General features: G+C 41.2%; 1 protein-coding gene across 1 annotated transcript; it reads right to left on the bottom strand.

Annotated features, from left to right (window-relative positions):
* Nucleotides 1–27,468, bottom strand: ARCN1 (archain 1). Its single transcript, XM_044257961.1, has 10 exons — nt 27,327–27,468; nt 17,731–17,994; nt 17,057–17,236; nt 16,722–16,927; nt 15,496–15,660; nt 11,477–11,642; nt 8,187–8,334; nt 7,561–7,669; nt 4,806–5,010; nt 1–1,775 (listed from the first exon to the last, which is right to left on the bottom strand). The coding sequence occupies exons 1-10, from the start codon at nt 27,327–27,329 to the stop codon at nt 1,686–1,688; spliced, it is 1,536 nt and encodes a 511-aa protein (XP_044113896.1). The 5' UTR covers nt 27,330–27,468; the 3' UTR covers nt 1–1,685.
* Nucleotides 27,469–27,593: the final 125 nt, after the last annotated feature.

Below are 27,593 nucleotides of genomic sequence, written 5' to 3'. Positions count from 1 at the left end.
TTCATTTTATAATACTCTTTATTTGATTAAAGAATTTTCCTTCTTTGTGTACACTGGAATGTTATATTCCCTATGTATTTTACAGGGTTACAAAACATCTCTCATTTTAAATATTACCCCAAAAGTAATTTCAGAAAAAAAAAATTGTGAAACTAAACAACTTTAAAAAAATCATATGGACAAGCAACTTTCAAACAAAACTGGATTAATATCTCTTGCCTATTTAACTACATGACAGATTTCTTGTCCCAGTCCCCTTCCTCAAAAAAAACCTCATGTGGAAACCAAGCCAGAGATAAGGATTCTTCCCTGATGCAGTTAAGGGAAAGGGAAAGGCCAGAAATTTCTTTGGCAAACAATTCCACCCATGGCCATCTGTGTGTGACTGCTTTGCTTCGAGGACAGTACACTCTTTGCAGGGGAGGCCCGATGTCATCCCAAGAGGGAGTGGTCCTCTCCAGCCAGCTGGAAGTGCAGCAGGTCATCTCATCATCTGCCTCTCCCCCCGCCTGGGGCTGCAGCCTAGCAGTAGCCCCAGCAACCCTACCAAGTGCAATACTGAGTTAGAAAGCCAACGCTGGGCTGCCTGATGTAGCCTTCTCCATTGCACAAGTAATGGATGAGAGGGGACATGAGGACACTCATCAAAGAGGGCTCAAGGGACAAAAATGAAGGCCTTCAGAGACAGGAAAAGACAGGAAAGGACTGAGAACACAGAGAAGAGCCAGGAAAAAGGAGGTGGTGAATTCAAGGACATGTGAATGGATTACAAAGACCATGAGATTTTATGTTTTAGCTAAAGTACCCAGAGTGCAGAGAACCAGAAGCTTGGGTAGCACCAGCAGCAGACAGGATTACCTGCAGATGTGAAAGCCCTCACTGGACATAACCATTCACCTCTCAGGCATCTTGCAAGTGGGGCTGTGCCATCCAAAAGCTGCTTCTCAGTGGTCTTTACTACTAGAACAAGTGGGATTCACAGTACTGTTCTAAACTAGAGGGACACAACTGGAAGGAAAACAACATGCAAAGGAATAGAGGGACGAGTAGACATAGGAAAAGGACAAAGTACACCCTTATCTGTTAACTTCTACCTCATACCCCTTAAGCAGTTCACCTATCCAGTCCAAAGATCGAGGATGAATTAGTTCAACCAGTTCCCAGGAGTGCCAAACAAATACAATGCCTATACACGATGATCCTAGCACTTGACTGAGGTACAGAGAGAGAAAAACTGAAGGTAAAGGAAAGGAGTATAAAGGTTAAAATTTGCAGAGAAAAAGAGAAAAAAAAAAGTATTTGCAGAGAAAACTTTTAAAAAATGAAGTATGAAATGTAACCATATGTAGGGATTAAAACAAAGGAACAACAATGAGGCAAAGGAAGAGAAGCTGTTTAACTGGGGGGCTTTCTCTGGAGAGCTTGCTTTCCTGCTGGCCAGTAAAATCTGCCAAAGAAATCAGCAGCCTTTCCCTTTATGTTTGTGTCTTTCTTTGCCAAAGAACGTCTCTGTGACACTTGAACACTGAGGGTGAGTTGAGGGTCCTTGCGCGCAGAGAATCGTGCATTGTACCAGAAAAAAAGGGTCTCCAATGGCTTGTAGATTTGGAAAAAACTCTTCAGCCACGGTTGGCTTCTTCTTTATTAATTTGAAAATTTTCTTTTCTGGTTCCCTCTTCTGGGTATTACAGGATTTCATACTTATCCACTAGGAAAGTGGTCTCTGTGGAAAACCTTACGGGGCTGTTTCCATCTACCTGGGTCACTTTGGTAACCTAGGGAAACAAACAAAGAGTGAGGTAAAGCATTAGGAGAGCGAGTCTCCACGGTGCTGACTATATTCTCAGGACAGAACAAACTCCCTTACAGCAATACTAAAAATAACGCAAAAACACTAAAAAGTTCAATTCACAATTGTGGCTTACAGCATCACTCTTCCCACCAACAGGATTAACTTACTTTCTAGGCAGAAAAGACAACTGTTTTGCATGAGATGTACAGTGCTATCAAGTAAAAGATCTAGAATGAGTGGCCACTACTCAGGTCCTGCCCCAAAGGAAAGTTCACAGATATTTAATTAGGCTGATCGATTAATATTTTGACCCAAAATGCAATATTCGGACTCTTCAACTTCATTTGCCTGATTTGCTCTCCAAGTCTCACTAAGCTGCCCTATCACACTTATTTCTAGACATGGCTGGATCCTTCCATGAGATCGTGTCTTCTCTTTTTCATTGTAAATGTCTAGTTTAATGAATTACCTGTAACACTAGTGCCTGTAATGGCATCAATACAAGCTTGAACCACTGATTATATTTTCTAATGAGGTTTTCAGAGAGCCCTGCTCTTCGAATTGTCCCAAACAGGAAAATGTACCCATTTCTATCTCATGTCTTGGTTTAAAGCCTGTACTCCCAATAATCATGGGCTTATGCCAATAACTGAGAGTGGAGAAGAAGTGCTTTTCGGAATTATCCACCACAGGAAGGAAACTGTAATCTCCTAAGTACTTATAGGAGAGATAGAGACCATCTGGGAAGACAAGATAGTGCCACAACCAGCATATCAACAAGTCAGAGGGGAAAATGAAAATATAAATTGGGTCCTTGTAATGCAACTTCAAAAAAAAAGAGGAGCAATGAGTTAAAAATAATGATCTAAAGAAACAGTTCACAAATATCCATCACTTTGCTTATCTAAAGGACAAAGTCTGCAACAGAACTGGCTCATGATTTTCTGTATTAACAAAGGGAAACTGCAACATAAATAATCCAAATATTGTTTTTTTTTTTTAATCTTTATTTATTTATCTGACAGGCAGAGATCAGAAGTAGGCAGAGAGTCAGGCAGAGAGAGAGGGGGAAGCAGGCTCCCCGCTGCGCTGGGAGCCCGATGCGGGGCTCGATCCTGGGATCATGACCTGAGCTGAAGGCAGAGACTTTAACCCACTGAGCCACCCAGGCGCCCCTATTGTGGGTTTTTATTTCTTTTATTTTTAATTTTATTTTTTTTAAGATCTTTATTTATTTATTTGACAGATCTGTGCAGAGAGGCAGGCAGAAGAGAGAGAGGAGGAGGAAGCAGGCTCCCTGCTGAGCAGAGAGCCTGACCCTGAGATCATGACCTGAGCTGAAGGCAGAGGCTTTAACCTACTGAGTCACCCAGGCACCCCTATTGTGGGTTTTTAAAAAAGATTTTCTTTATTTATTTCAGAGAGAGCACGCCCGTAAGCGAGGAGGGGAGCAGAGGGAGGGGGAAAAGCAGACTTCATGCTGATCATGGAGACTTGATCCCAGGACCGAAACCATGACTGGAGCTAAAACCAGGAGCTGGATGCTTAACTGGCTGAGCCACCCAGGTGCCCTGAATAGTCCAAATATTGTATTCATTTGTATTAGAATCATTTTCGCAGGGAAGTAATTTTACCTTCCAAATAAAAAACTTTCTTGGGGATGCCTGGTGGCTCAGTTTGTTGCATATCTGCCTTCAGCTCAAGTCGTGATCTCAGGGTCCTGGGATCAAGGCCCAGATCAGGCTCCCTGCTCAGTGGGGAGTCTGCTTCTCCCTCTCCCTCTGGCCCTCACCCCCGCTTGTGCTCTTTCTCTCCCCCCTCTCTCAAATAAACAAACAAATCTTTAAAATAAATAAATGAACAAACAAATAACAAAATGAAACAAAACGTTCTTTCCATCCTTGGGTTCAAACCAAGCAACATAAACAAGACATTACAAAACAAAGCGCAAACAAAAATTTAAAAATTAAAAAACAGGGGTGCCTGGATGGCTCAGGTTATGATACCAGGGTCCTGGGATCGAGCCCCACACTGGGCTCCTCACTCCACGGGGAGCCTGCTTCTCCTTGTGCCTGCCACTCCCCTTGCTTGTGCACTCTCTGTCAAATAAATAAATAAAATCATAAATAAATAAATAAAATTTAAAAATAAGAGGCATTATAAAACCATGGATTGGCTGTTTTGGTAAATAGCTTTTAAAATGCATGAGATTAGGGCGCCTGGCTCAGTGGGTTAAGCTGCTGCCTTCGGCTCAGGTCATGATCTCCGGGTCCTGGGATCAAGGCCCGCATTGGGCTCTCTGCTCAGCGGGGAGCCTGCTTCCTCCTCTCTCTCTCTCTCTGCCTGCCTCTCTGCCTGCTTGGTCTCTCTCTGTCAAATAAATAAAATAAAATCTTATAAATAAATAAATTAAATAAAATGCATGAGATTATTTTTTAAAAATAGGCAACTAAGATATACAAATCTTGCATAATCCATAAATACTTTTATATATATTCATATTCAATTTCTTTACCATGTCCAATCTAGAGAAGAAAACTGAGTTAAAGCAGGAGAGGAATTTGATTAAGATCACAAAATGAAATTCAATAATGGAATCCACAGGGAATACCGGCTTTTCTGATTTTTTTTCTTTTTAAAGTAAGCTCTCAGCCCAACACAGGACTTGAACACATGACCTGAGGGTCAAGAGTCACATGCTCTATGGAATGAGCCAAGCAAGCGCCCAGCTTTTCTAACTTTTTTTTTTTTAAAGATTTTATTTATTTATTTGACAGACAGAGATCATAAGTAGGCAGAGAGGCAGGCAGAGAGAGAGAGGAGGAAGCAGGCTCCACGCTGAGCAGAAAGCCCGATGTGGGACTCGATCCCGGGACCCCGAGATCATGACCTGAGCCAAAGGCAGCGGCTTAACCCACTGAGCCACCCAGGCACCCCAGCTTTTCTAACTTTTGATGCCATTCTATTTATCTGGTATCCATCCTACCATGTGCTCTTGATTAAAAGGGAATACCTGTATGTTACAGTAGTTTCTTTTAGAGATGAAGGAGACTTGAACAGGGAAGAAGTCGTTGGGCTGCCCAGCAATGCTGAACTCGAGGCTGCCACTCTTATTTTTGGCGTCAATCACTGGCAGGCACCACTCCAAGGTATTTCGTCGGCTGTCGTGTCGATACTCGCCATCAATCTCCCCAATCACTGGGGCACCCACCCCAGATCTGTCATGAGAAACACTTGGGTCACCTTAGCTGTTCAAAGCTGGAAGAACTCTGCCAAGGAAAATCAGCCCTGAATTTGATTATGTTCCTCAAATTCTGCCTATTTTTTTATGGTTCTAGAAAAAAAAATGAGGTTCCCTAATAACTTCCCTAATAAAACAAAGTCCTAGCGCCTTGGCCAAGGATCTCACTCACTGCCTCTACAGATACAGACACATGCAACCACAGGTAACTGGCAGAGATATCCATGGGTGGCTCCAGCTTGTGGATTAGATCCAGACCTAGCAGGGGACTAAAACTGACAAATGTGTGAAGTGGGGTATATTTTCAAAAATTCTGCACCAAGGGTTTGTTGCCTTGTCAAGAAGGAATTTTACCATATTGCCGCTCTCTTTATTGGTGACCATGGGGGGAAACAGGTTGATAGTAGCAGGGCAAAAAAATACATCATTATATGGTTAACTAAAATGGAAATGAATTTGGGCCTGTGGGAAGATGTCTTCAAAAGATTTTAGAATGTTTCAAAACCTGTAGATGACGCCAGTGGGTCTGATTTACAATCCAGTAAGTGGACTTTCACATGATAAGTGAAAACACAATCAGCCCTACCCAGTATGTGAACATGATGGGAAAGAGAGACACACAGCTGTCCTTAATCTGCCAGAGAACCAGGGCTAGTTAGGACGTACTCTGCACCCTCACATGTGGCTGACAGGCAGTGTCACCCACTCCTACACATTGCAAATTTACCACCTTTTCATTCACCAATGCCATTCAGTGCTTGTATTAGGGGCAGAGTAAATAAGGAAGACAAAGAGAAAAATTTAACATAATCAGCTCTTCCCTTTCAAGTCTACGGTCCCAATTGTACATATGTTTCTTCTGCTGTTCTTCCGATTCTGATCTCTCAAATTTGATCAGTTCTAGACAACAGTTCTAGACAATAGGGTAAAATGTTGTGTAGGAAGGGTCTCTTCTGGAGACTATTGCAAAAGTAGACTACGACACAGGAAACCACCATAACCACAATTATAGGGTAGTTGGAGAGGCCTAAAAATTGTGGCATCCTAAAAATAGCCCAGTAAAATAAATCTTGACAAAACAAAAACCACACCTGTTAGCAATGCCCAAGCCCTACAATGGTTCAAGGCAGCCATCTATTGTTCCGAAAGAATAACCAAGCTGTGAAGAATAAGACAGTTACTCCAATCAATGGAAACTTATGATGAAAAAACCAGACCTGGCCGTGTAAATGGCTGAATTATCAACAGTGAAACAAAATGACAAATTAATATCATTTTCTCTGCAATAATAATTAAGCAATATAACAGTAAAGATACACTAAGAATACATTTATTGGGTCTTCATAATTACACCCTGTACTTAATCGTGGCAGGGGCAGGTGCTGAGAGGTGGAAGAAAGGAGCTGGATTCACTGGTGACATAACAGGGCCCACTCCCTGGAAGTGCTAGTGAGGTAAACTTTAGGGAAAGAGTAATTTCCAGATGATCCTAGAAAGTAGGCCATTTAAGCACACATTAAAAACTTAACTGGAACTAAAAAAAATAATAATAAAAAATAAAAACATATTAGAACTAATCTTCTGGGGATGTTGGACATTTTCATTGTCTTAACAGTGGTAACAGTTTCACCGGTGTATACATGTCAAAACTTATCAAACTGTACAACTTACGTATGTGTAGTTTACTGTATGTCAGCTACACCAATAAAACTGTTAACATTTTATGAAAACTAATGTAAATATGTGCTCCAGCAAGAATCAATAGTTCCCTTGAAAACATATTCTCATCTTTAGCTGAAAGTTTAGTGAGCCAAGTGAAAGAGAAAAAATTCAGTCTGACAGATTCAATTTCTCAGTTGCAAAACAAAACCAAGACCTTTTTTTTTTTTTGGACTGAGAAGTGGCTCCTCCTTCTGGAAGTCTTCATTACTACAAGAACAAACACAGTCCCAACATGTGGAAACACAGCTCTACTACAATGGGCTTTGAGTTGGTTTTAAAACCAGTCGACTCCATGGGGGGGTAGGAGGTTGGGGTACCAGGTGGTGGGTATTATAGAGGGCACAGCTTGCATGGAGCACTGGGAGTGGTGAAAAAATAACGAATACTGTTTTTCTGAAAATAAATAAATTGAAAAAAAAAAAAAAAAAAACAGTCGACTCCATTCCTTTTAGCGTGTACAGCTCTACACACTTTGACAAATGTATGTAACCTTGTAAACACCATCACGGTCAAATCACAGAACATTTCCCTGTCCTCGAAAGTTCTCTTGTGCCCTGTTGCAGTCAACTGCCTTCCCCTCCACCTCCTGATTTTTGTTCCAAGAGAAAAACGTTGTCCCAATGTCATATGAGCATATGGTACTGTGGACTTTTGTAACTGGTTTCTTCTACAACTGGACATTTTAAGAAGCAGATATCTTAGAATGGAAGGCCAACTAAGTGCTACCTCCAAAACAAGTTCCAAAAGACTATTTCTGTGCAGTCAGTACAGAAAAAAAAATGATTATGTGGGGGATACCACTTACGGGAGCGGGATGGTGATAATCACATCATTCAGTTCTAAATTATCTTCTTGTAATTCATATTCTATGTTGACATCACAGCCATTTCCACTCTCGGAGGGCCAGCAGTTAACTGAGAAGAAAAGCAAAGCAGGAATACTCGATATTAGAAAAAGAGTGGAGAGTGGGGCACCTGGTGGCTCAATCGTTAGGCCGCTGCCTTCGGCTCAGGGCATGATCCAGGGTCCTGGGATCGAGCCCCACGGGTTCCCTGCTCAGCAGGAAGCCTGCTTCTCCCTCTCCCACAGCCCCTGCTTGTGTTCCCTCTTCCCTGTGTCTCTCTCTGTCAAATAGATACATACAATCTTTAAAAAAAAAAAAAAGTGGAGAAAAGTTAAGATGGCAAATGAAAGCTGACAGCTAACTACAGGTCTAAACTATTATAAAAAACTTTCAAAATTAAAGCTATTAAAGAATGAAAACTTGTGATTAAAATACAGCAAACAAAATGCAGCACTGAGCCCATTTTGAAAGAAAGCCATTTCATCAACAAGAATTTTGCTATAGCAATGAAGATAAGCATGCGCAAGGCCGGGCTATTTCTGTTCTCAGTGTACACCAGCTTAGTGAGACCGACCAGAAGCACGTACTTGTCAGTGGAATAAAGGATTCTTCTGTGGTCTGTAGCCTCCATTTTAGCACTCCTACGTCACTGTTGACTGGAAATGACTTCTCTGGATTCTTCAAGCCAATCAGAGATTCTGCAGTGAAAAGTTTTTTATCTACATTTGGATGGGTCTGAAATGAAAAGTAAAAGAAAAACTTCTGAGTTCAGACATGACAAGATAGGAAACAAACTCCCTCTGGTCCTACATGGTCCATGATCTAAACGTCTAAAACAGAGGACCATGGGGCGCCTGGCTGGCTCTGCTGGCGAGGCAGCACACAGCTGATCTCAGGGTTCTGAATTCAAGGTCTGTGTTGGGTGTAGAGATGACTTAAAAATAAAATCCTGGAAGTAGCTTCATAATAAAATTCTTAAAAAAAAAAAAAAAAAAATAAAATAAAATCCTGGGGGCTCCTGGGTGGCTCAGTAGGTTAAAGCCTCTGCCTTTGGCTTGGGTCGTGATCTCGGGGTCCTGGGATCGAGCCCCACATCGGGCTCTCTGCTCGGCGGGGAGCCTGCTTCCTCCTCTCTCTCTGCCTGCCTCTCTGCCTACGTGTGATCACTATCAAATAAATAAATTAAATCTTTAAATAAATAAATAAATTTAAAAATCTCAAAAATAAAAAAATCCTTAAAAAAAAATAAAAGAGTACCTAAAAGAATGTCAATTTCTTTTGATTTAAGAGAGATTTCCCTTCTTTAAAGACTTTTAAAAAGATTTAAGACATTTTGAAAATAGGAACTGAGGGCACCAGAGTGGCTCAGTTCACTGAGTGGTTGACTCTTGATTTCAGCTCTGTTTATGATCTTGGGGTCACAGGATCAGGCCCTGCATCGGGCTCTGTGTTTGACAGGAGTCTGCTTGAGATTCTCTCTCTCCCTGTCCCTAGTCCCCACCCCCACCCTGAACTCTCACAAGCGCACTCTCTCTATATAAAATAAATAAATAAAATAAATCTTTTAGGGGCACCTGGATGGCTCAGTTGGTTTAAGCATCCGCCTTCAGCTCAGGTCATGATCCCAGGGACCTGGGACAAAGCCCCACACTGGACTCCCTGCTCAGTCGGGAGCCTGTTTCTCCCTCTCCTACCCACTAACTTGTGCTATATCAAATACATAAAAATCTTTAAAAAATAAATAAAATAAATAATCTTCAAAAAAATAGTAATTAAAAAAAAAGGAACCTCAACTCTCAGGTGTTTGGTTTGTAACTGAACAAGTTAATAATTTTGTAATTTAAAAAACTGAAGACCTGTAACCAAGTCCTTTCTAAAAATACTTCATAGGAAGCAACATCCTGGTAGGGACAAGCACGCGAAGTAGAAGACAACTTATCAGATGCCTGGGTCATATAGCAGTCCTGGCCTTACAGTCAGAAGGCAGGAGAGGGAAAAGCTCTGTGGAAAGTTAGTTGCAATTCTGCGCACAGCAATAAATTGTTCAACGCAGGCCAACAAGATGGACTAATCTTTTAGAAGTCAGATTTAGAGAGAAAAGGGAGGGGCACCCAGGTGGCTCAGTACTTAAACATCTGCTCAGGTCATGATCCTGGAGTCCCAGGATCAAACCTAGTGATGGATCCCTGCTCAGTGGGGAGTCTGCTTCTCCTTCTGTCCCCCACCCCACTTGTACCCTCTCTTTCTCTCTGATAAATAAAACCTTTAAAAAAAAAGAGAGAGAGAGAGAGAGACAGACAGACAGACAGAAAAGGGATAAGAAATATCTCCTGGACAGTAGCCTACATATACTTTAAGAGCCAGCAAAGCTGTTATCAGAACTATAAAGCAGTAGTTCCAAAAGGCAACTTTGTGCTGATTATGGGGGAAAAGCAGACAAAAAGATATTCTTCCCTGAAAATGATTTGTTTTTGTGAAAAGAAATACAAGATCAACCATTTAAATAAAATGTGACAAAACAACTGCAATAATACAAAGAAGCTTCATACATATCCAGGTAGAAGAACATACATATTTATTTTTTAAGGATTTTTATTAACTTTTCAAAAACACCACTAGATACTGCCCTTCAGGGGCGCCTGGGTGGCTCATTTGGTTAAGCTTCTGACATCAGTTCAGGTTATGATCTCGGGGTCCTGGGACTGAGACCCAAAGCATGCTCAGCACTCAACGGGGAGTTTGCTTCTCTCCGTCTTCCTCTGCCCCTCCCTCTGCTCTCAAACACGCTCTCAGTGAATAAATAAATCTAAAAAACTTTGCCATTTTTAAAAAACTGTATTTCAAGCAATATCCTGAACTATTTTACTCTTTGCATAACAGTTACAAAAAAGCATCTATCTGTATCTTTCTTTTTTTTTTTTTTTTTAAAGATTTTATTTATTTATTTGAGAGAGAGAGACAGTGAGAGAGAGCATGAGCGAGGAGAAGGTCAGAGAGCGAAGCAGACTCCCCATGGAGCTGGGAGCCTGATGTGGGACTCGATCCTGGGACTCTAAGATCACGCCCTGAGCCGAAGGCAGTCGTCCAACCAACTGAGCCACCCAGGCATCCCGATCTGTATCTTTCTTAAAGAGTATGAAGTCATTAGTTCAATTTCAAAATGACCTTTCATTTAATTCTACTATTAAAAGTGTATTATAGGGGTGCCTGGGTGGCTCAGTGGGTTAAAAGTGTATTATAATACAACTGTCAGTTGCTCTCAACCCACCTGGTAACAGATATATTGCCTCAAGGTATCCGCTGTATGTAATAAATTAACTTATCTCCTAGGCATCTAGAATGGCACTAGCTACCTAAATTAATTTTCTGTGTTCTGTGGTTCACATGAGAAACTCCAGTTGAAAAAGACTATGATAGGTAAATAAACTGAAGTTGCTGTTTTTTGTTTTTGTTTTTAAATTTTATTTAGGGGCACCCAGGTAGCTCAGTGGTTAAGCCTCCCCCTTTGCCTCAGGTCATGATCTCAGGGTCCTGGGATCGAGCTTGCATTGGGCTCTCTGCTCAATGGGGAGCCTGCTTCCCCTCTCTGCCTGCCTCTCCTCTTGTGATCTGTCAAATAAATAAATAAAATCTTAAAAAAAAAAAAATGATTTTATTTACTCATTTGAGAGACAGAGAGACAGCAAGAAAGAGCACAGGTAGGGGGAAGGGCAGAAGGGGAAGCAGACTCCCGGCTAAGCAGGGAATCTGACACAGGGCTGGATCCCAGGGCTCTGAGATCATGACCTGGGCTGAAGGCAGACACTTAGCCCGAGCGACCCAGGCATCCCAGACAAACCGAAGTCTTAATACTCCCTTATCCAAAGCCTCTACACACCTGTAGCTGCACCCCTTTCTTATCTTCATTTTCCACATGAAGACGAATTCGGCCAAATTTATCATCTGAGATCCTAAGCATGATCATGCCATGCAATTCCATATTCTGCAACCCTCCATCCCGTCCACAAGTCAGTGTGATCTTTTCCTCAATCTTCATGTGCACACTGTAGAGAAAAAGTAATAAATTTGTTCATAAAGGCAGAAATCGAATTCCCTTTCTCCAGGGTTTAACAGTGATTATCCATCAACAACTTATTTTAAGGTGCTGTTGCTGTATACCCAGAATTTAAAGCATTAAACCTTTTATCCCACAGAAAAGTTCCCACCTGGAAAAGTTCCCACCTTTGCGAACAATAGTAGTTATTCACTGAAGAACTGTTTACAATAGAAGTTTGAAAACAGATGTCCATTAATGGGGAGTTGCTTAGATATATAAAGATATATCCACAAAAATGAATCCTAAGCAGTTGTGAAAAGAGGCTAAAAACTAAAAATGCTTTTCATTTGAAAATAATTTCAAAAACTAAATAAATTAAAATTAAACTAGGAACACATTTATACCTTTTAAAAATGCTATTAACATTTTATCCCACTATTTGTTTTATCATTTGCATATTCTCTGCAACTACTATTTTCTTCCTGATACAGTCACAGGCAGATTATACACCTCTTGGCCCTTTACCCCTGAACACTTCAGAGTACATCGTGTGAGAATAGGGATATTCTCTTACATAACCACAGCACTGTTACTAACTTCGCAAACTGACATCGATACTTTCTCTACTCTACCATCCATATGCCAGTTCTGTCAGTTGACCTAGTAACGTCCTTTAAAGTAGTACAAGATCCCAGGGCGCCTGGACAGCTCGGTCAGTCGAGCGTCTGACTCTTTTTTTTTTTTAAGATTTTATTTATTTATTTGACAGGCAGAGATCACAAGTAGGCAGAGAGGCAGGCAGAGAGAGAGGAGGAAGCAGGCTCCCTGCTGAGCAGAGAGCCCGATGGGGGGCTGGATCCCAGGACCCTGGGATCATGACCTGAGCCGAAGGCAGAGGCTTTAACCCACTGAGCCACCCAGGCGCCCCTGAGCGTCTGACTCTTGATTTCCCCTCAGGTCATGATCTCAGGGTCCTGGAATCGAGCCCTGCATTGGGTTCCACGCTCAGTGTAGTCTGCTTGGGATTTTCTCTCTCTCTCTCTCCCTCTGTACCTCCCCCCACTCAGGCATGTTCAGTGTCTCTATGAGATAAATAAATGGGTAAAAGCTGTAAAAGGAGAAAAAAATAAAGTAGTACAAAATACAATCTAGGATCAAGTATTACTAGATGTCATGTCTTTATAGCTTCAAATAAGGATACTCTCATCTCCAAAATAAGTTAAGTGAATAAAGTAATTGGAAAATGCATCTAGTATGCTACCACTTAGGTATAAAAAAAAAGAAGAAGATAACATGTTTTTATTCACCTACATATAAACTATACTCTCCAAAGAATATACCAAAAAACTAGTTAATTCTAGTTACCTCCAAAAAGAGAAACTTGCCGGGATGGGTGGGAGAAAGACTTTTTGTTGTAATACTTTTTCTCCCTTTAGATTTAATTTAAGTAAGTTACTTAAATAGGGAGGGGGAGGAGCAGAGGCAGAGGGACCCTCAGACTCCATGCTGAGCGTAAGCCTGACACGGCACTCAGTCTCACGAGCCTGAGATCACAACCTGAGCCGAAATCAAGAGCTGGACAATTAATGGACTAAGCCACCCAGGGACCCCTGTAATACTTTTTGAACCTTTTAAATTTTGAACTATATGAATGTATAACCTAATAAAGAATCAGTAAAATGAAAAGTGTTACTGCTCTGGGCAAGTACTAAGTACAATCTATCCCTATTTTTTTTTCTTACTAAAGCTATTTTTTTTTTTTTAAAGATTTTATTTTATTTATTTGAGAGAGAGAGACAGTGAGAGAATGAGCGAGGAGAAGGTCAGAGAGCGAAGCAGACTCCCCATGGAGCTGGGAGCCTGATGTGGGACTCGATCCCGGGACTCCAGGATCACGCCCTGAGCCGGAGGCAGTCGTCCAACCAACTGCGCCACCCAGGCGTCCCTTACTAAAGCTATTTTTAACTGGGTGAACTGCAGACACTAAAAAGAATACTCTAGCATACTACTTTGTTCCAACATATAAAAGTCTTCCCAGAAACAAAGGCATGATCGAGTCCCGCATCGGGCTCTCTGCTTGGCAGGGAGCCTGCTTCCTCCTCTCTCTCTCTGCCTGCCTCTCTGCCTACTTGTAATCTCTCTCTGTCAAATAAATAAATAAAATCTTTAAATAAATAAATAAATAAATGAAAAGAGTCTCAAGCCCTCTCTGATACATGATGGTTTCCAACATTTTTTATTTTTTTAAAATATTTTATTTATTTATTTGACAGACAGAGATCACAAATAGGCAGAGAGCGAGCGAGAGAGAGGAGGAAGCAGGCTCCCCGCTGAGCAGAGAGCCCAACGCAGGGCTCAATCCCAGGACCCTGAGATCATGACCCGAGCTGAAGGCAGAGGTTTAACCCACTGAGCCACCCAGGAGCCCCTCCAACATCTTTTTTAAAGTGTCAAGCCTCTGTCTCACTCAAAGCCACTAGGAGTAGCACAGAGGCTGTAGTGACTTCAGATTTGTATCCATGCAACCCTGTTCATCTCATACAGAACAGGACATACGAGGGGCACCTGGGTGGCTCAGTGGGTTAAGCTACTGCCTTCAGCTCAGGTCATGATCTCAGGGTCCTGGGATCGAGTCCCACATCGGGCTCTCTGCTCAGTGACGGGCCTGCTTCCCCCACACCTCCCTACTTGTGATCTCTCTGTCCAATAAATAAATCTTTTTTAAAAAATATTTTATTTATCTATTTGACAGACAGAGATCACAAATAGGCAGAGAGGCAGGCAGAGAGCGAGGAGGAAGCAGGCTCCCCGCCAAGCAGAAAGCCTGACGCAGGGCTCGATCCCAGGACCCTGGGATCATGACCTGAGCCGAAGGCAGAGGCTTCAACCCAATGAGCCACCCAGGCGCACCCCAATAAATAAATCTTTAAAAAAATAAAATAAAATTCTCTACTGCGTTTAAGTACTGAAAAGGCAAAAGATAATGTTAATTTGCTGTTAGAGATATTTATAAATTTTGTATTAAAGACTGGGTCCCCTTAAAGTTTAATTAAAAGAAGACTTGCCAAAATATAGCACAGAGGACACCACAGCTCTAGCGCTCTAATTCAAGTACACTTTAAGAGAACAGGCATACACCTGGCATAAAGACAAATTACTTTTCTTTTTTATTTTATTTTCTTTTTTATTTTCCCAGTTTTATTTTTTTTTATCCCAAGTTTTTATTTAAATAAAGTTTTATTTATTTAAGTAATCTCTACACCTAACACGGGGCTAAAACTTACAACCCCGAGATTAAGAGTTGCACGCTCCACCAACTAAGCCAGCCAGGCACCCCACGACAAGTTACTATTAAATTTACCCAGCACACTTGGGGGCCTGGGGTGCTCAGTTGGCTAAGGGTCTGACTCATGATGTCGGCTCAGGTCCTGAGATCAAGCCCCCCGTGGCCCCCCATGAGGCTCTGCACTAAGCGCTGAGCCTGCTTGAGAGTCTCTCCTTCTTCTGCCCTTCCCCATGCTTGTGCCCATGAACTCTCTCACCCATAAAATCTTAAAAAACAATTTCCCTTTCCCTTTGCATTCCTCCATACACATGCCAAAAAAACAAAAACAAAAACTTAGCCAGCAGAGACTTAATGAAAGGTAAATTCTAAATTCCATAGAAAATAAATAGCTGAGAGCCCCCCAGTCATGGTAATGGGAGTAAAAAAAAAAAAAGATGCCATGTTAAATCTACGATATATTCTAAGTCTTTTAAATCAGTAAAAACTAAAAGATACACAAAAAATTTGTAATGCACTGAAATAAATATTTTTATACATTATGTGATATGTTCTTATTGAAAAAGTTCCTGCTTACCTTTCCATATTAATGGGTGGAGCATGCACTTTGGTGGCTTCAGAAGTACGCTTGCCCATATTGGAGGACATGATAGTTTCACCTTCAGATTTCAATTTGTCCACAAAATTATCTACTTCCTTCCCTTTGGCTCCAAGTTTCAAAGCCTTGCTGGGGCCTGAAGGCCTAGGTGAAATAAGAAGAAATAACAAAATAAGAAAAACATCACAACTAACAAACATTAATTAATAACCCCATAGCATTCAAGGTTTCCCTGACACTGTTCTTTAAGACAAAAGTGAAGATATCAAAGGAAAAACTCAAGCATCCTAAAGTTTAGTGGAACATTAGACTATTCCCTGCCCAAACTGGCAGCTGAGTCACTATTAATACGTGATTAATTCAGGTGCCTCGGTGGCTCAGTCAGTTAAGCATCTGCTTTCAGCTCAGGTCATGATTCCAGGGGCCTGGGACTGAGTCCCACACTGGGCTCCTTGCTCAGTGGGAAGACTGCATCTCCCTCTCCCCTCTCATTCTCCCTCTTTTTCTCTCTCCCCTTCTCTAATAAATAAAATAATACATAAGCTTCAAAGACCTAAAGACCAAAGGTACATTTATAAAAGCATGCATGATTGGATGAAAACTTTGTACTTTCCATCCTGATAAATATACCCGTGCATTAAAAAACTCTTGCACAGGGGCGCCTGGGTGGCTCAGTGGGTTAAGCCACTGCCTTCAGCTCAGGTCATGATCCCAGAGTCCTGGGATCAAGTCCCGCATCGGGATCTCTGCTCATCGGGGAGCCTGCTTCCTCCTCTCTCTCTCTGCCTGCCTCTCTGCCTACTTGTGATCTCTCTCTATCAAATAAATAAATAAATTCTTAAAAAAAAAAAAAAAAAACTCTTGCATATACTTCCAGGTAGTTGACAGATTCTCCCAGAAATCTATTCACACCAAGATTAAAAAATCCATTTTATATAAACAGTTAAATATCCCCTCTTCTCCCAAAATATATAAGCCAACTCTCATGGTATAATCTATAAAAGAAACCTCTTTTACACAAAAAGTCCCCCACCACATTCAGATTTCTCCCTTATCCCGTTATTATGTAGCCAAATTTAATATTACATCTTACATTAAGTCACTCATTATTTTCAACTTGCCCAGAAATCAGGTATCACTCCAAAATAGACATATACAGCCTTCATCTGCCTGTCTAGGGTTGTTAGTGATACACTGAATTATACCTGGCTGGTGCAGGTGCCACTTTTGGTTTATCGGTTTCAATGATGGTCTCTGTGATCATGGCAGCTGTGCTGCCTCCAGATACTGCAGAGCTTCCAAATCCTCCAAATCCTGGTGCTTTTTTGCCCTGTCTCTCTGCATCTCTTCGGGCCTGTTGTAATTCTTTCGCTTTACGCCGCATCTCAGCCTTGGCTTCACGTTCTTGGGTCTACAAAAAGAGACATCCGTGGATGTGGCTTTGAGTACAGTCTAGACCAGCAAATGAGAACAGGAAAACAGTAAAGCTAAAAGAAAGACACACAAACAAGAAGTCCCAAAGAAGACTCTGTGTATTTACCTCTCTAACCGCTCTGAACACCTTCTCCTCATGAGAATCCATTTCTGTGAAGGTTCTGATCTGTGCCAGGTTAACATTCTCCCGGTATCCCAGGGCAACAATTTCATCAAAAGCAAAAATTAAATCAAAACAGTGCTCTGATATCTCATTCTCCTCTAAGGCTCGGCAGTACTCCGGGATCTAATCGTGGGCAGTGATGGAAAAGAAACATTTAAGACTTAGTAGCCTTTATGTTTCCTAAGTCTTATCCTTTAAAATTCAGAAATTTCTAATAAAATAAAATACACAAATTTCAAAGAATCGAAATAGCAAGTTAGCATGACTTTGGCATAAAGAGAGAGAGAGAGTGTGTGTGTGTTGTGTCTGTATCAATAAGGCTTACCTAATGAATATTATCTAAAAATACAGACAAACAGGTGTCAGAACCACAAAAACAGACTGAAGCAACAGCTTAAGAAATGAAAGGTCAGTTCACACATTCTCTTTTGGGGTACCCTAGCCTAGAAGAACACACACTGTCTGCTGATTGAATAAACAGCTGTAAGAATAAACTGTTGGGGTGGGAAGCATACAGCACACAAACTGGTAAGCATCAGCTGCTTGGGGAAAAAAGAGTTTCACAGTGAAAATTTAAAGCAGAAAACTATGACCCACAATTACAGAAAGACTCTTACCACTCTTGAGAAAAGCCTTAGGGTCTCCAGATCTTCCAAGATGTTACTGTTTTTGGTAGTGATCAGCACCATGTACAGCTTCTCCATAGGCTGGTAGACGTATCTTACACTCTCTGTTTCAACAAACGTATGTTGTTTTCCAGTGTTCATGAGCTTTGGAAAAGCTGCTAACAAGCCCTCAATCCGAGTTCGGGTCATCTCCACAAACTGTCGAGAAACAATAGCCTTTCCTGCTTTCGTGCAGACCGCAGCTGCCAACAGCACCTGCCAGGAACATACGTCTAAGTAAGTACTAATTATTTCTTCATATCTGTTCTCTTTTAGCACCCTCAGATCTTCCAAAGAATGACACACGCAGTTACTTAGTGATATGACTACTAGAATGCTGACTTTCAAACTCTCCTTCATTGCTCTTTTAATTCTAGTACATAATTCATAAAATAAAACTACAGTGAAGCAAAATGGAACTATCAGTCCTATTTTTCAATAACTTACTTTAAGAAAAACTTAGTTTAAAAAAAAAAAAAAACTTTTGCCAAGTCTACAAATACATTTGTTAACAGATTTCCTATGACTCAGAAATGAGTTGCTTTCTGCTTTGGCAGACCCATAAAGAATAGTTCAAACTTTTTCTTGGAACAGAAATCTCCACAGCAAAAAAAGATGTCTGACCAGACAGATTAAAAGTTCATATATAAGCCCCTGATCTTTCCTTTTTTTTTTTTTTTCCCTAGAACATGGAACTAATCTAGCATGTCCAAATTTATCTTTTGTTCTTTAATAAACCCCATCCCACTACCTTACTTCTACATATGTAAACAATCTATAAAATGAAAAACTAAGTGACTCAATGTTTCACACAGGTTTTGACACCGGTCAAGGATAAAGACGAACTGCCTTTTTTCTGGCATTCATTAAACAAAACCAAGCACCAGGGGAGCCTGGGCAGCTCAGTCGGTTAAGTGTCTGTCACTGGCTCAGATCATGATCCCAGGGTTCTGCAACTGAGCCCTGCATCAGGATCCCTGCTCGAAAGGAAGCCTGCCTCTCCCTCTGCCACTCACTCCCCCTGCTTGTGGGCTCCTGCTCTCTCCTTTCAAATAAAGAAATAAAATCTTTCTAGAAAAAAAAAGAAGCACCAAAGGAAGAACAAGAGACCTCAAATGTCATTAGCAAGTGAGTAAGGAAATTAAGTACAGTGTTATCGTCTCTGCAGTATAGGATCCCAAGAATGCACAAATATAAGTAATATTTTGGAAGCCTCAATGCTACAATACAACCTCTGACATAGCAATATCCCACTGGTCAGGCTTCTCAGCTATACAGAAACCTGTCCTCTACAGGTAAACTGGAAGAAAAAACAAGTTAGTTAATTCAAATATTCTTACAGTTCCATCAAAGCACATCAAAATAGTTCTGTAATAATAATAGGAGAACACAATGTCCTTATCCATCAAGAATAGGTAACCAGGTATTTGGGAGATAACTACCATCATGTTTCTTTCCAAGCAGCTATGTAAAAACAATTTATACCAGAGCGCCTGGGTGGCTCAGTGGGTTAAGCCTTTACCTTCGGCTCGGGTTATGACCCCAGGGTCCTGGGATCGAGCCCCACATCTGGCTCTCTGCTCAGCAGGGAGTCTGCTCCCCCTCTACCGCCCCACCTCTCTCTCTGCCTGCCTCTCTGCATACTTGTGATCTCTGTCAAATAAATCTTTAAAAAAAAAATTTATACTGGAAAAGTGATCTGTATCTTGTACAAATAATTTCTCTCTATCAAATGGATTTTTATTTTTGCTACTATCAACTCTACACAGAAATTTAATTATCCCAGCTTAAAGTTACTTCTATGCTGCATAGAATTAAAAAGTTTTTAGCTGTTCCCATAAGCAGCCTGAGGTGATCTCTGAAAATGGTTCACTACTCACTTGACCCAGACAACCCTACAAAATCATGGAAATCAAGAGGTTCACATCTTTGTGTTCACTTTAAGAAACATGTGAAACCTTCCAAGCCATCAAGGGTATGTATATCTGAAAGCCACCAAGTACCTGAAGGAAGTCACTTTACAGAAGCAATGTGTGCCATTCCGTCACTATATTGGTGGAGTTGGTAGATGTGCCCAAGCCAAACAGTGGGGCTGAACACAAGGTTGGTGGCCCAAAGAGTGCTGAATTTTTAGTGCAAATGCTAAAAACCAATCACTTTTCCCCAGATATTTATATTTATTTAAAATAAATAGTTTCGTACTCAAGAAATGTAGTTTTCCCATCACTAACCAGTTGGGAGGTTTTTGCCATCACCTTTGTATGAGGAAAGAGGATATACTGAGTATAGTAAAGGATACCAGAGAAAGAATAAAAATGCAAAATGGTTATAACACATATTTCTCAAAAGAAATCCTCCATTCTATGTCTTTAACTTTATTTTTATTTTTTAATTTGGTTTTATTAAGATATAAATGACATATAAAATCATAAGATATCTAAAGTTTACACTGTGGCAATTCCCCGTCTTTAACTTTATTAGAAGATTTTATTTATTTATTTGACAGACAGAGGTCACAAGTAGGCAAAGAGGCAGGCAGAGAGAGAGAGAGGGGAAGCAGGCTCCCAGCCGAGCAGAGAGCCTGACACAGGGCTCGATCCCAGGACCCTGGGATCATGATCTGAGCCAAAGGCAGAGGCTTTAACCCACTGAGCCACCCAGGCGCCCCAAACTTTGTATTTTTTTTTAAGATTTTATTTATTTGTTTGACAGACACAACAAGAGAGGGAAAGCAAGCAGAGGGAGTGGGAAAGGGAGAAGCAGGCTTCCCGATGACCAGGGACCCCCATCCCCCCGAAATGTGGGGCTTGATCCCAGGACCCTGGGATCATAATCTGAGCCAAAGGCAGATGCTCAACTGAATCAACCAGGTGCCCCGTCTTTAACTTTAAATTAGCAATACGAAATAAATATTTCTTCAGATAAGGGGAGGGGTAATTTTTGGTACACAAATAATGGTAATATTTTAATCACTAAGGAGACGAAACTGACCTAAAATTATTACCAGGCCAAGTTATTTGTTCAGAAGGCTAAAACCAAATGTACTCAAGAAATTCAATTTCACATTAATTTTTATAGGAGGTTCATGTTTCAACCATCTACATATTTCTGGCAAAAAAAAAATTCTTTTAAATAAAAAACTGTTTCAGCTTACACATGACAAGCAGGTAAGTCTCTGTGCTGGTCAATGAAGGCTTACATGCCACATATGTCCAAAGGAGGACTTTTGCTCCAAAATTATCCCTGAGAAAATAGCCGTACTGCATAAAGACTTGTTCATAGCAGCATTATTCATAATAATGAAAATAAGCTAAAAAGTGAAAACCCAAGTCTACCGAATGATGAATGAATAAGCAAAATGTGGTTTATCCATACAATGGCATATTATTCAATCATAAAAATAAATGACCATGGATGAACTTTGAAAATACTGTGCTAAATGAAAGAAATTAGACCACATCTTACATGGTTCCATTTATATGAAATATCCAGAAGAGCAAATCCGGAGAAGAAAGTAGATTGATTAGTGGTTGCCAGAGGCTGGGAAAGGGAAATGAGTGGCTACTAATAAGTACGGAGTTTCTCTTTGGGGTTATGAAGATGTTCTAAGCTTAGATAGTGGCGATGGTCCTACAACTTTGTGAATACACTAAAACATCTATTGAATCATAGAATTTAAAAGGCTAAATTTTATGGTATGTAAATTATAGCCAATTAAAAACAAAAAGGAGGGCAGGGGCACCTGGCTGGCTCAGTCAGTACAGCTTGTGACTCCTGGTCACAAGATTGGGGCACGCAGGTGGCTCAGGTGGTAAAGTGTCAGTCTTTGGCTCAGGTAATGATCTCAGGGATCCTGGGATCCAGTCCCGTGTTGGGCTTCCTGCCCAGTGGGGAGTCTACTTCTCCCTTTCCCTCTGCCCCTCCCATAATAAAAGAATTATACTTTGATTAGCTGGGGGATCTGAGTGTGTTGAGATGAAGAAACACCGGGGTTTTAGTAGGACCTAAGCTGGAAAACTCTGAGACTTTGAGTCATTCCACTACACAGGTACAAGCAAAATAAGGCTCCCAAAGTAGGATCAAAGTGCCCACTTTAAGTATGGCTCTAAGCCTCCAAATACCCAAGATACCACAATCAGAGAGACCACAAAGCTGATACAGGTTTCTATTCACTATGTTATTCATGTCACCTCTGGAACATAAGGTCGCCTCTAAACAAGATAAATTTAACCTATTCTAAGTTAATATTCATTTCCTTAAATGCCTTGAAATAATAAAACTTCCCTTCATATCAGGGTTTACCAATGTTTAACAATTATTAAAATCCAGTATACACTAAAAGGTAAGTTAATTTTTCCAACTGTAATTTGATCTGATTTTCTCTGGGGAAGAGTGAGTAAGTATGATTCTCTATAAAATTGTTTTAATTTTTGGGGCGCCTGGATGGCTCAGTGGGTTAAGCCGCTGCCTTCGGCTCAGGTCATGATCTCGGGTTCCTGGGATCGAGTCCCGCATCGGGCTCTCTGCTCAGCGGGGAGCCTGCTTCCTCCTCTCTCTCTCTGCCTGCCTCTCTGCCTACTTATAATCTCTCTCTGTCAAATAAATAAATAAAATCTTTAAAAAAAATTGTTTTAATTTTTTTTTCATTTTTGGAAAAGAACATTTAGACCTAACAGGACCCTTCAAGAGCCCTTGTTTTTATAGATGTAAATACTGAAGGCCCAAAAGATAGATGATCTCTCCAGGATTGTTTAATTAAAAACAACAACAACAACAACAACAACAACACATTAAGTTGAGCTTTGTCAGACAAATTTTCTTTTAATAATACTTAGACAGTTTGAATATATCATAATTTATGTTTGGATTAAATAACAACTCTCTTCTACCCAGATTTAACTACACAAATCAGAAAGTTCTTTGAGTAAAGAAACCTAAGGGGCGACTGGATGGCACAGTGGGTTAAAGCCTCTGCGTTCCACTCAGGTCATGATCCCAGGGTTCTGGGATCGAGCCCCGTGTCAGGCTCTCTGTTCCGCTAGGAGCCTGCTTCCCCCCCCCTTCTCTCTCTGCTTGCCTCTCTGCCTACTTGTGATCTCTGTCTGTCAAATAAATAAATATAAAATCTTTAAAAAAAAAAAAAAAAAAGAAAAGAAACCTAAAGCATTAGGTTTCTGTTCTGCCTCTATCAATCATTGTGTATTGCATAAGTCACTTAACTGCTTCCCCAAAATAGAGATTAGTTCATATGAAATCTAAAGTGATTTCCCATCTTTATGATTTTACAAGTTAAGCATCTGAAAACTTTACAGCAACTAAAAATGTACAATACCTCCACTTTACACCCACTGCTCCAGTGGCAACTACTTCGGAACAGTATTTTACATCAACACTAAGCTGCTAAAAGGCAAGTACCTCATCCAAACAAATCATGAGTGTGCACAGTAGGTATGTGAGACAAGCTGCTGTACCATTCCTTCATCCTCACTAGTGACAGATATCCAAAAATAACAGGTAGTAATTCAGCATAAACATGCATAATTCTCTGAAGAAAAAAAGCCAAAGAGTTCCTCAAAGCTCTAAATACTTTCATATTTCCCACCTTCAGATTTAAGCACTTTCTCCTTTGTAATTCACTGTAATGAGAATATATATATAAATATTATCATATATATGTATATTCATATATATATGATTCATGATCATATTAAGGATAGTTTCTACAAGTGTCATAAAGGACCATTTTGTCTTTCCTGTTTGCATGAGAGAAGCAGAGGGAAAACTACAATAAAATCTAGATCACATACAAAACCTAAAACTTGGAAAGTTACTCAGTGAGAGTTTTAAGCTCATCACAAGTTTCTTGTAAAGAATAAAAATAAAAGGACACTGTTCTCGGTTTCTGCAGTAAACTTTCTATTTGGAGAATAAGTAGATGGCAAATCAACGGAAACTCAAGAAAATCATTTTCATTCTTTCCTATTCTCTGAAACAACAATCAAAAAGATACATAAAGAAAACAAAAAGCTGTGCAGCTGCTGTATTATATAAAAAGAAAATAAAAGCAGTAATAACCCCCAATTGGGGACTGATATTACCATGTAGGATTTCAGTTTCTCCCTCAGTATGTACAGATCATCCACACAAACCCAAATCTAGCTTTCTAATAACTAATGACTTTTGGGACTGAATACTATTATTTATATTGAATGTGTCCACTCTAGTTCATTCACTGCTCTACTGAGTGAATAAGAAGAGCATTCTGTAGGTAAGCAAAGATCTTACAGACCGTTGCTACCATGAGACTTCATGTCATTTATTCAAATTTAAATTTACTGGGGCGCCTGGGAGGCTCAGTAGGGTAAGCATCCAACTCTTAATTTCAGCTAAGGTAAGATCTTATGCTAAAGCCAAAGGTAATTTATTTTTCAAAAATCAACATTTATTACATCTGGCTAAATTTTTTTTTAAAAGATTTATGTATTTGAGGGACACCTGGGTGGCTCAGTGGGTTAAAGCCTCTGCCTTCAGCACAGGTCGTGATCCCAGGGTCCTGATCCCAAGGTCCTAGGATCTAGCCCTACAACCGGCTCTCTGCTCCATGGGGAGCCTGCTTCCTCCTCTCTCTGCCTACTTGTGATCTCTGTCTGTCAAATAAATAAATAAAATCTTAAAAAAAAAAAAAAAGATTTATGTTTTTGCGAGAGAGAGAGAGCACAAGCAGTAGGGAGCAAGAGGAAGAGGGAGAGAGAGTCCCAAGCTGACTCCACAATGAGCACAGAGCCTGACTCAGGGCTCAATCTCCGGACACCAAGATCATGACCCAAGCAGAAACCAAGGGCTGGACACAACTAACCGCACCACCTAGGCTCCCCCACTTGAAACTTATGCTACCACTGTGTATCAACTTTACAAATCTGAAATAAGGACATGCTATAGCTACAAAACAAAAACCCACACACAACATCTATGTACTGATATGTGCAATTTACTCTGAAATGCATTTAAAAAAGAAAAGAGAGAGGCTTGGCTGGCTAGATGATTAAATGAGTGATGGAACAACCATAGTGAAATGTTACAGAATCTAACTACTCCTCATACAGGTGTTCACTGTGAAGCTGTTTCAGCTTTTCTGGATGTTTGAAAAATTTGGTGTGCCTGGGTAGCTCAATCTAAGCGTCTGCCTTCAGTTCAGACCATGATCCTAGGGTCCTGGGATCAAGCCCCACATCCGGCTCCCTGCTCAGCAGGAAGCCCACTTTTCTCTCTCCCACTCCCCCAGCTTGTGTTCCTGCTCTTGCTATCTCTCTGTCAAATAAATTTTTAAAATATTTTTTAAAAAATTAAAATTTATAATACAATGTTGAGGAAAAATCAACTTTCAGAAGTTTTATTTTATTATTATTTTTTTCTAGATAGGTTCCACACCCCAATGTGGGGCTTGAATTCACCACCCGAGACTGAGTCACATGCTCTACCGACCGAGTTAGCCAGATATCCCAACTTTCAGAAGTTTTCACACAACTTTCAGACCCAAGAAATCTTACAAAATGTCACCCTATTTGGACAATTCCACTGTCCAGGGATCTCTCTGTAAAGGAATAAGACCCAAAAACATTACACAGAAATAATACTTAGTAACTTTTAAGACTCAACAGAGCAGAATGTACCTAGTTTTTCTCCAGAATACACCAATCTGAGTATCTGGGTCAAGTCCCATATAATCTTTTAAAAATGCATATTTATACATGACACAACTGTATGTATATGCACAGATATCCAAATGACATGCAAAACATATTTTATGTTTATCACTTAACACCTAGGGCTTTACCATCTCTCAGTTATCAATGAATTAAAAATATTAAGTTTAAGAACTTTTCAACAAACAAGATTTTTGTAAAGATTATATCCACTTTATATAATACAAGGGTTTAATTTTGCTATTAAAATTATAATATCCTCCAAAATTTACTACAAATACAACCAGGATGTAAACAGAAAAGGAATTAAAAAATCACCATCCAAATACTGAGACTCCTAGTGGAAATGAACAAAGGAGTTTTTGGAAAGTTTATGTCCAACAGTAAAGTTTTATGAGGCAGTCTAGATGCAATTTATTTGCCTGAAGCTGAAAACAAAAACCTTTCAGTGGTTAAAAGACCAAGTTGAAAGACCACCATTCCATCTAGAAAGGTTGTCAGCTGGGGCGCATGGGTGGCTCAGTGGGTTAAAGCCTCTGCCTTCAGCTCAGGTCATGATCTCAGGGTCCTGGGATCAAACCCTGCAGCGGGCTCTCTGCTCGGTGGGGAGTCTGCTTCCACCTTTCTCTGCCTGCCTCTCTGCCTACTTGTGATCTCCGTCTGTCAAATAAATAAAATCTTTAAAAAGAAGAAAAAGGGTGTCAGCAGAACTTAATAAGACCAGCACCAAATTACACGTCATCTCAACTATGTATGAAGATGCTTTCAATCAATTATTAATCTATTAACTAGAAAATAAGAAAATCCTTCAAAAGATTGAAAGGCATAAAGTACACTAAAAAAATAAATTACTGGCTCATTTGAAACCAAAGGATTTCTCCTACTTCATAGATACCCGCAAGTTGTGATAAAGCAAGATTTCGTGGAGTCACCACTGTGTTTTGTCGGTCCCATCCTCACACACATTAATTTATCCCTCTCTACCACAGATGAGAACACAAAGATCACGAATCTGAAGGCAAGTAACAGGTCCCCCGGTATAATCCCTTCTTACTCCTCCTCCTCCTCTCTGAGACTTCTGAGAACGATATGCCAACAACACATCTGACTTCACCAGAACCCTAAGTTCTCTGAAAACAGAAAGCCCGTGTTCTCTAGGACTCGCTCACCTTTTCCCAACGCTCCATACACCGCAGATACTAACACTGACAAACGGACACACCTAAATTCTGTAGCAGTGGAAGGTTTCAGGGACACCTGGGTCCTACAGATTCGTGTTAGAAGTTACTCCTTCCTGTTCTACGCCTCCTTTCGAACTTTCCTCTATTTCCCCCTTCCGAGCAAACAAAAGAAGCCCCGAACACCAATGGATCTGGATTTCGAGTATCCCGGGCCTACCAAACACCGGGAATGAGAGAAGAGCTGATTTCTAAGACAGGGAGCCACCCCCACCCCCACAAGAGAAGCCCAATCGGCCGAGCCCGGCGCCCATAAAACCCGCTGGACACTAGCGCCGAGGTGCGAAGTCTGCAGCGCGAGGGTCCAAGACACACCACCAAGAGGTTCTCGAACAGCAAACACCCCGGGCCCAGCAGAGGAGGGTGCCCAGTTGGGTGGGGGGTGGGGTGGGGAAGGGGTGTGGAAGCAACGGGAGAGGGACTGCAGGCAGGTCCCTCGGATCTCCCGGGAGGTCGGGGAAGGCCACACTGCTTGCCGATCCCTGAGGGAAGCGCCCGGCTCCAGGCCCTCGGGGCGGGACTCCTCGTCTCCAGCACCAGGCCGTCCGGCAGGCAGAGCGGCCGACCGAAGCCAGATCCTCGGAATTCGGCCTGGCTCGGGTCTTACCATGGTGAGGACGGTGGGGGGTTCACCCGCGCTTCCCGCTCCACTGGGGCTGGGGTCAGGGGAAGGGGAGCACCGGCCGCTCCAGACCTGCTGCCCCCCTGTCAAGAGCCGCTACCGCTTTGCCTTTTGCCAAGATGGCGGCCTCGAGCCACGTCTCCAACCGGAAATGGCGCGGGTCAAAGGGCGGAAGGCGGGACTCCGTGGGGTGGGGAATGTGTCGGTACCCGGAGGCTGGGCAGGTTTTGTATGGGGGCTCGCCCTATAGCG

This window comes from Neovison vison, chromosome 7, assembly GCF_020171115.1.
Source record: "Neovison vison isolate M4711 chromosome 7, ASM_NN_V1, whole genome shotgun sequence".
Taxonomy (NCBI): Eukaryota; Metazoa; Chordata; class Mammalia; order Carnivora; family Mustelidae; genus Neogale; species Neogale vison.
Note: the sequence above shows the minus strand (reverse complement) of the source record. Positions and strands in the feature narration are given on the sequence as shown.

Bases quoted from the DNA above. Each gene is read 5' to 3' on its own strand.
- ARCN1 (XM_044257961.1), bottom strand. The intron at 16,928-17,056 runs GTAAATACACAG...CTCTTTTTGTAG, and splicing joins TGTTCAGAGCGGTTAGAGAG to ACCCAAGAACGTGAAGCCAA. The intron at 11,643-15,495 runs GTAAGCAGGAAC...TTTTCTCTACAG, and splicing joins CCACCCATTAATATGGAAAG to TGTGCACATGAAGATTGAGG.